We start from the raw sequence: 9,651 nt of genomic DNA on the forward strand, positions 1-9,651 counted from the left end.
CAGAAACAGACCAGAGAGCCTGAGATTTCTCCTCTTTTCACATCCATTCCTGGCTTTGGCTTCAAAAATCTGCCAGATAAATCTGTGTAAACACACCATTATTCTTATTACTACTAGTTACCGTACTTGATTTAAAGGAATTGTCCACAGTAAAGTTAATAATACGTAATTAGTGATAAAAGAAAGGTTATGCAGGTTCGCACTAGAGTTTATACTTCCCTCCTCACCGGTGGTAAGACCTCTGCTTGCTGTCAGCGAGTGGCCCCTGGTCTCTTTCTATGGAGCGCCTCAATGACACCACACGGTGTGAGGAGCACCTGCTCAAAATCTTATTAGCCGCGCATTTTGGTCACATGACCGGGACCGCCTTAAGAGCTGAAATAGGGGGAGCCCAGGTGCTCCCCACACGGATTTCTACCCGGCAGACAATACAGGTTCCCGGCGTTATCTGTACGCCTCTTCCCGTTCTTTCCAACCTCGTTCTTCCGATATTCAACATGCATAATTTCACGCCACATGTGACTCTTTCGCCCCCCTTCTGGAGGTTTTGGTTTGTTCCGGCAGTCCCCTGTTTACATTTTGAAAGGTTTGGGACTTACCATGTGTATAGGGGGGAATTGATTATTTTATATGTATTTATCAAGTTCTAAATGTGTACCTTCATTTACCAATAAATACAATTGTTTATAATATGATTACTTTTATTAATGTGAAAACGTGTGCTGGGTGTAAGGCCTGCTTGTGGGATCCAGGAGTGTCGCCGCACCCCCCCATGTATGTGCTGCAGTGGTTCAGTCCTTGTCTCCTGTAGTTCTCCCCCCGGTAGTCCCCACTCAATGTGTGAGGAGCCGGCTGGGAGCTCGGCTCTAGGGAGGACATGAGGCCTGTTTTCTGCCGTTATTCTTCTCAGCGTTGCCGGTTGTCGTGCGCCCCTCAAGCCACAGCGGGGAAGGGATGAGGGGCTTCGGGTCTGCGGAGTAGTCGTCATGGAATCCGCCAAAAGAAAGCGCCGGAGAAGCCCCGGAGTGCGGCCCCTGAGAGAACGGCTCCCCGCCCCCCTCCTCAACGTGCCAGTCAACGGCATAGTGAAGCCCGAGGCCCCGGAGGAGGCGGCGCTCCTCAGCAGGCCCCGGCGGCCCCGCTACAGCTTACTGTCCGAGATAGGCCGCGGCAGCTACGGGGTGGTGTACGAGGCCGTGGCCCGGAAGAGCGGAGCCCGAGTGGCCGTGAAGAAGATCCGCTGTGACGCCCCGGAGAACGTGGAGCTGGCGCTGTCCGAGTTCTGGGCCCTGACCAGCCTGCGCCGCCGCCACCCCAACATCGTCCGCTTCGAGGAGTGCGTCCTGCAGAGGAACGGCCTGGCCCAGAAGATGAGCCACGGCAACAAGAGCAGCCAGCTCTACCTGCGCCTGGTGGAGACCTCGCTGAAGGGTGAGCTACTACAGCCCGGGGATGCGGCCTACCGGGGGAGAGGGCAGGGGGGACCGGGGGAGAGGACCGGGGGAGACGGGGGGGAGAGGGCAGGAAGGACCGGGAGGGGGGAGAGGGCAGGAGGGACCGGGGGGGAGGGGGGACTGGGGGGGGGGGGGTATGAGAGGGCAGGGGGGACTGGGGGGGGGGGAGAGGGCAGGGGGGACTGGGGGAGAGGACCGGGGGAGACGGGGGGGGGAGAGGGCAGGAAGGACCCGGGAGGGGGGAGAGGGCAGGAGGGACCGGGGGGGAGGGGGGACTGGGGGGGGGGGGTATATGAGAGGGCAGGGGGGACTGGGGGGGGGGGAGAGGGCAGGGGGGACTGGGGGCGGGGGAGAGGGCCAGGGGGGACTGGGGGCGGGGGGAGAGGGCAGGGGGACTGGGGGGGGGGAGAGAGGGGCAGGGGGGGACTGGGGGGGGGGGGAGAGAGGGCAGGGGGGGACTGGGGGGGGGGGGGGAAGAGAGGGCAGGGGGACTGGGGGGGGGGGAAGAGAGGGCTGGGGGGGGGGGAGGAGAGGGGCAGGGGGGACTGGGGGAGAGAGGGCAGGGGGGACTGGGGGGGGGGGGGGAGAGAGGGCAGGGTGGGGGGGAGAGGGCAGGGGGGACTGGTGGGCGGGGGGGGAGAGGGGCAGGTGGGGGCGGGGGGAGAGGGCAGGGGGGACCGGGGGCGGGGGGAGAGGGCAGGGGGGACCGGGGGGGAGAGGGTAGGAGGGACCGGGAGGACTGGGAGGAGAGGACAGAAAGAGCAGCCAGCTCTACCTGTGCCTGGTGGAGACCTCGCTGAAGGGTGAGCTACTACAGCCCGGGGATGCGGCCTACCGGGGGGGGGAGAGGGCAGGGGGGACCGGGGGGGGAGAGGGCAACAAGAGCAGCCAGCTACCTGCGCCTGGTGGAGACCTCGCTGAAGGGTGAGCTACTACAGCCCGGGGATGCGGCGTACCGGGGGGAGAGGACCGGGGAGAGGGCAGGGGGGAACCGGGGGGGGGGGAGAGGGCAGGGGGGGACCGCCGGGGGGGGGGGGAAGAAGGCAGGGGGGGACCGGGGGGGGGGGGGGAGAGGGCAGGGGGGACCGGGAGGACTGGGAGGAGAGGACAGAAAGAGCAGCCAGCTGTACCTGCGCCTGGTGGAGACCTCGCTGAAGGGTGAGCTACTACAGCCCGGGGATGCGGCCTACCGGGGGAAAGGGTATAGGGGCATCGGGGATTGGGCCTAGCGGGGTGTATCAGCCAGGGAGAGGACCTGGTTGGGGTGTGTCACCACTGGGAGAGAGTACAGGGGCCAAGAGGAGAGGGCAGGGGGGAGCTTGGAGATTAGGCCTAGTGGAGGGGGGTGTCAGCCCTGGAAGAGGGTAGGGGGGACACTGGGTGAGTGAAAATTGGGCCCCGGGGGGAGCTCAGGGATAAGGCCTGGTGGGGGTGTCTGCGAGGCAAGAGGGTACAAGGGGCCTGAGGAGAGGGGTATGGAAGGCTATCAGCCAGGCCTGCGGAGAGGGTACGGGGGGACCAGAGATCAGGCCTGACGAACGAAGAGAAGTCAGCAGCTGGGGGTAGAAGGGTATGGGGGGTGTCATCTGAGCCTTGGACAGGGGTATAGGGAGTGTAAGCAGCCGGGCCAGGGGAGAGATTACACAAAGTGTCAGCTGTGCCTGGGGGTGAGGGCAGGCAAAATCCAGGGAGAGGGTACAGGGGGCGTCAGGGAAGAGGGTACAGGGGGCGTCGGTGAAGAGGGTACAGGGGGCGTCGGGGAAGAGGGGGGCTAAGGGGTGTCGGGGAAGAGAGGAGAGGGCTACAGGGGGGTGTCAGCAGCTGGGCCCTAGGGAGGAGGAAGGGGAAATCCCAGGAAGAGGGGTAGGTGGCTAAGAGAGAGGGGTACAGGGGTGTCAGCCGGGCCAAGAGGGGAGGGCTGGGGAAACCAGAGGAGATGGGTGCGGGGGTGTCAGCTAGGCCCGGTAAGGGGGGAGCGACAGGAGTGAGTACAGGGAGCCAGTGGAGAGGGATGGGAGAGTCAGCTGGGCCTGGAGGAAAGGGCGGGGGACCCGGGGCGAGGGTACAGGATGGTGTCAGCTTGTCCTGGGGGAGAAGAGGACAGGACGAGGGTATGGCGGGCGCATTGGGTTTAGCAGCTGCGCCTGGGCAAACGTGTGGGGGTACAGGGGGAGCCCTGATATATGTGGTGGTGTATGATGTAGTGGGACTGGGTCCATTGATGATACTGGAGAGTTAGTGGTTACCAGGGCAACTCCTGAAATTACCCCCAAACCCCTGGCAATCCCCTAAAGGAGTATTGATGAGTTAGTGAACCTGTCAGTTTGATTCCCTGCGGCTGCCAGGAGAGCAGATACAGCCATAGGCCATAGACTCTCCATGTTTTCTAGGACTTCCTAGGGCGGCATCCAACTTCTGCGGCCGCAGGGACTCAAACGTGGCCGACCTGCCATCTATGTACAAGAATATAACTCCTGTAATCCTGCCCCTGTGGGTAATATGCTGCTGTATAGTCTTCCTATAGGCTGCCTTGCTGTGGTTCTCCTACAGGTCAGGATACTGGCTATACTGGGTTATGCAGCGGCATGGCTCTGGAGTGGTGCCAGCTGCTGGGTGGGTAGGAGGGTTCCTGTGCTGGGCAGGGAGCTATTGTCCTATGACATATCAGACTAATAAGGGCTGTAAAGTGGGCAGAACCGGGTGTCAAGTCTGCCAGGGTGCCAGTAGTGAGGGCAGAGGGTTGGACATTCATGTGTAAGGCATTTAAAGGGGAAATGCACTTTTAAATCCAATGTGTTTGGGGGGGGGGAGGGTCTAATGCAGCTGCTTTCCCTCTTGAGACTGTCAGTCCATGCTGAGAGTTGTAGTGTCTCTGCTTTGGCCCGGCCTTTGTCACGCCATCTGTTCCCTGTTGGCATGGGGCCTTGTGCTGTGCTGGATGTAGGGCAGTGCTTTGTCTGGAGCGGCTGCCGGTGCACAGTGGTAGCATGCAGGTGATCCCAGGAGGCAGTCATCTGTCAGGTGTGGGAACTGAGCCAGGAAGGGGCAGGGGGTGTTTGTTTTGGAGGAAGGCGGCCATGTTTGTTTTCTGTACTTTCACTGATTGGGATATAGACAGAATAGGATGTGGACGTGACCTCTCGGGGAGGGACAGATGAGGTGACATAGGAAGGTTCGGCTTATCCGTCTAGCTGTGGGACATGATGTCCAGATTAGGGTCAGTGACTACACATAATCCCCCTCAGTCTGATCTCTGACCAGAGCTCGAGGTGACCCGTTCTGTATAATACACACTGTCACCTCTATTCCCTTATATCACTAAGTGTCATGGTGGCCCCTGACTAGTGGATCGCCCCATGTGCTTTCACTTTCTATAAATTGTTTAGCCTGACATCTCTGCCCCAGGGAACAGCTGAGCTGCCTCTATTACTGACATCTATTAGAGAGCGGTCACCAGGGAACAGGTATACCCTGTGAGTGATACATGTGGATAGGCTGACATCCCCGGTGTGATACAGAATGGCTATACTGAGCTATAACATAACACGAGCTGTGCAGAATGGTGAGTGCAGCTCTGAGGTATAATACAGTATGTAACTCCGGATCAGTAATGTGCGTACACAGTGACCCCACCAGCAGAATAGTGAGTGCAGCTCTGGGGTATAATACAGGATGTAACTCAGGATCAGGAATGTTTGTACACAGTGACCTCACAGCAGAATAGTGAGTGCAGCTCTGGAGTATAATACAGGATGTGACTCAGGATCAGTAATGTATGTACACAGTGACCTCACAGCAGAATAGTGAGTGCAGCTCTGGAGTATAATACTGGATGCAACTCTGGATCAGTATGGGAGACTTGCCTGCTCTTTCCTTTTGTCTGTACTCTGTATACTTTATATGGTGGAATCACTGATGTATTTTTTTCCTTTTTCTCTGTAGGGGAACGTATTTTGGGCTGCACAGGGGAAGCTTGTTACTTATGGTTTGTCATGGAGTTCTGTGAAGGGGGAGACCTCAACCAGTATGTCCTGTCCAGGCGCCCAGACCCGGCCACAAACAAAAGCTTCATGCTTCAGCTGACAAGTGCCATTGCTTTCCTGCACAAAAACCAGATTGTTCACCGGGACCTGAAACCGGACAATATCCTGATCACAGAAGAATCCGGCTCCCCAGTGCTCAAAGTGGCTGACTTCGGCCTCAGTAAAGTTTGCGCTGGACTTACAGCCCAAGGGAAAAAGAGCTCCGAGGGAGGCGGAAACGAGAACAAGACGGTCAACGTCAACAAGTATTGGCTGTCGTCGGCCTGCGGCTCTGACTTTTACATGGCACCGGAGGTGTGGGAGGGACACTACACAGCGAAGGCGGACATATTTGCCTTGGGCATCATCATCTGGGCTATGATCGAGCGGATCACTTTTGTTGATGCTGAGACAAAGAAGGAGCTGCTGGGGACCTACATAAAGCAGGGCAGCGAGATTGTCCCTGTGGGGGAAGCGCTGCTAGAGAACCCAAAGATGGAGCTTCACATCCCGCAGAAACGCAGGACTTCCATGTCAGAAGGTATCAGACAGCTGCTTAAAGACATGCTGGCTGCTAATCCACAGGATCGGCCAGACGCGTTTGAGCTGGAGACCCGGATGGACCAAGTCACTTGTGCCGCTTAGGGCACCCTTTATTTGGTAAGTGCAAGCGTTTACCACATTGCACTACAAATAGGGGCAGCCACTTGTTGTGCTCTATAGCTCTGCAATGTGATGGGTGCATAGAACTCCACACCTAGCTGTGGTTCTAGCTGTTGCATGATGGGAGTTAGTTCTACAACAGCTGGAGAGCCACAGGTCGGTGAACACCATTGTAAGTCAGGGATGGGGAACTTTTGGCCCTTCAGCTGTTGCAAAACTCCAATTTCCATCATGCCTGGACAGCCGAAGGCTGTTTCCCATCCCTGCTGTAAGGGAAAGATAGGCGTGTGGATTACTAAGCGGTTGCTGCTGCTGTTTGGTAATAAACATCCCCTGCTGGTGAAACGTGGCACTGCACAGCTCTTGAACGCGTCCGCAGAGGTTTTGCACTCCATTCATGCTTCACTAATGCAGCTTATATAACTTGCCCAGAGCCTGGGGGGGTGAGGGGTGGATCGTGCTTGGTGTACATCTGCTTCCTGAGAGCTGCCATCTCTGCACATTCCTGCACACCGACCCCCCCCCCCCCCCCCCCCCCTCCTCACTCTGTCCTAATCCTCACATGCTTGTGCCAGGCTGTCTGTGCCGCGGTGCCCCCTCCACACGTGCTGGGAAACCTTTTTTTCCTATCATGTCACATGGAGCAGCTCATAAGTGGGTCACCCAGTCATTAAGGCCGAGCCGCGCAGCCGCCTCCTCCGTTCTGTAACACAGGTGACGTATAGGGTCGTCACATCTAAAGTGCGTGGTCTTGTTAAAATTAACACCCATCTGTGTACACAGTTGGGGTTCATAGGGGTCACAGTCCAAAGGCATCTGCCTCTTTTACATTTCTACTAGAGGGTTTTTATTCCCAACAGAAAAGATCCCCCCCCCCCCCCCCCCCCCCCCGTCACCCCTGCACGGTCTTCTATGATGTGTTGGTTGCAGTCCTCGGTCTGCCTCTATCTTTACATGTTGCCTGTCCCAGGGAACAATCTCTGCCTGGGGCTGATCACATGGACCGCAGGAATGTGTGGATATCATTCCCAGGCCTGTAGTGCAGCCTCGGTCCATATGGTGCACGGACAGGAGCAGGTTCTCCGCAGGAACGCAGCCTCCCCAGACGCTAGAGATTATAACGTCAAAGTAATTTCCTGTACAGAAAACCATCTGAATCCATCACTCCTGCGTTTCAGGATATTTGTAGGATAAAGTGGATATAGGGGTGCTGGGACTGACTAAAATAATTTCAGTAAGGTAAAGGGGCCTCTACAAGGGGCTGTTAAAGGGGTTACCCAGAATATAACATTGCCTACCTACAGGATAGGGTGTGTGTATATGTATGATTGATATAATTATATCTATATATATATCTATATATATATATCTATATATATATATATATATATATATATATATATATATATATATATATATATATATATATATATATATTATATCTATATATATATATATAATATATCTATATATATATATATATATTATATCTATATATATATATATATAATATATCTATATATATATATATATAATATATCTATATCTATATATATATATATATAATATATCTATATATATATATATATATATAATATATCTATATATATATATATATAATATATCTATATATATATATAATATATCTATATATATATATATATAATATATCTATATATATATATATATATAATATATCTATATATATATATATATATATATAATATATCTATATATATATATATATATATATAATATATCTATATATATATATATATATATATATAATATATCTATATATATATATATATATATATAATATATCTATATATATATATATATATATATATATATATAATATATCTATATATATATATATAATATATCTATATATATATATAATATATCTATATATATATATATAATATATCTATATATATATATAATATATCTATATATATATATAATATATCTATATATATATATAATATATCTATATATATATCTATCTCAATATCAATGTGTGTATAATTATGGGTCCCTTGTCACTTGAACTACTGGTGCACAGTGTACATGACCTGCCATTGCCATCTCCTTTGTCCTGCTATGGTACCCTACTCTCACAATCAATGGGGGTCTTTAGGCATTTGGACCTCATTGATCAGATGGGAAGAATGGTTAAGTGTTAATCTTGGGGATAACCTTTCATCACTTTCCTGCTGTCTGAACAGTCATAGGGGCGGTCCCTAGTGGCTCCTCAACTTAATGTTCAGGTTCGACAACATTATCCAAACCTGAACGATCTGCATTTGATTCTCCGCCACCCTAGGGAGTCCTGGTGGATACGGCCATAGGCTCTATCCATGATTTCCGGGACTCCCTAGGGCTCCATCCAACTTCTGCAGCTGCAGGGAATCAAATACAAAGCGTTTAGGTTTGGATATTGTTGCCAAATTGAATTCTTGCTCGCTTTGACTGCTCTCTTCTATAACCAAAAGATCTGTCAATCAAGGCCTGTGGGTCCAGAGAACCGCTCCCTTATTACTTGTGGTTGGGGCAGCGTAAAATTGTCAGGTTTTCTTCAAAGGGGTTATCCAGCGCTACAAAAACATGGCCACTTTTCCCCCTACTGTTGTCTCCAGTTCAGGTGCGGTTTGCAATTAAGCTCCATTTACGTCAATGGAACTGAGTTTCAAAACTCCACCCAAACTGGAGACAACAGTAGGGGGAAAGTGGCCATGTTTTTGTGGCGCTGGATAACCCCTTTTAACCTTGTCAGGGAAAGAGAATTATCATGGCTTAAATGTCCGCCTATCATCTGATGATGATCCTTGTCCATGTTAGGTCTCCTGCTGAAGGGCCTATTGGCTGTTTAAGGGTTTTCGAAGAATCTACTGATGCCCAATACTCTTAATAGTTGTGCTCTGTCATGTGATACTGTCGGCCATGATGACCGTTTCTTCCCTCTCACCATGGTCATAACATGATTGTGCCGGTATCATACAGTAGGGTAGATGGTGATGGAACACACTTATGTTGCTCCTCTAATCTGACTCTGTCTTCTGTTTCCTCCAGGTTTAAAGTGGGATCAAGGCTTTTGTTCTGTCTTCCCGAAACCCGGAGATGTCGACATCCTCCCCTCCCCCCACCCTTGGCCTGTTCGCACCTGGATCTCTCTCTAGAGACTGGATCACCTAATAAATGTTCTAGAATACAACAGTGGCTCCTCGGCGATCACTGGTGCTAGTTACAATGTGTTACCGAGCACTTGACTCCTACGTTCTACACCACCTCCCCCCCCCCCCCCCCCCCCCCCCCCCCCCCCCCCCCCCCCCCCCCCCCCCCAAATCCTCTTCACTTCCAGGGGGCTGCAATAAAAACCAATGATTAACACTAGAGCTGGGGGAAGGCAACAGCAGGGATTATGGAGTCCTCAGAACTGTAGGTTATTACTTTATGCAATGAATAGTGGCCTGTTACTACCCTCTTTCTTTGCTGGTAGTTTAGGGGGT

At 52.3% G+C, this 9,651-nt stretch overlaps 1 protein-coding gene across 1 annotated transcript; it reads left to right on the forward strand.

Moving 5' to 3' along the window:
• Nucleotides 1-810: 810 nt before the first annotated feature.
• Nucleotides 811-9,356, forward strand: STK35 (serine/threonine kinase 35). Its single transcript, XM_069952833.1, has 3 exons — nt 811-1,431; nt 5,397-6,136; nt 9,215-9,356. The coding sequence occupies exons 1-2, from the start codon at nt 987-989 to the stop codon at nt 6,119-6,121; spliced, it is 1,170 nt and encodes a 389-aa protein (XP_069808934.1). The 5' UTR covers nt 811-986; the 3' UTR covers nt 6,122-6,136; nt 9,215-9,356.
• The last annotated feature ends 295 nt before the right edge of the window (nt 9,357-9,651 follow it).

The sequence above is a fragment of the Dendropsophus ebraccatus genome, chromosome 14, assembly GCF_027789765.1.
Source record: "Dendropsophus ebraccatus isolate aDenEbr1 chromosome 14, aDenEbr1.pat, whole genome shotgun sequence".
Classification (NCBI taxonomy): Eukaryota; Metazoa; Chordata; class Amphibia; order Anura; family Hylidae; genus Dendropsophus; species Dendropsophus ebraccatus.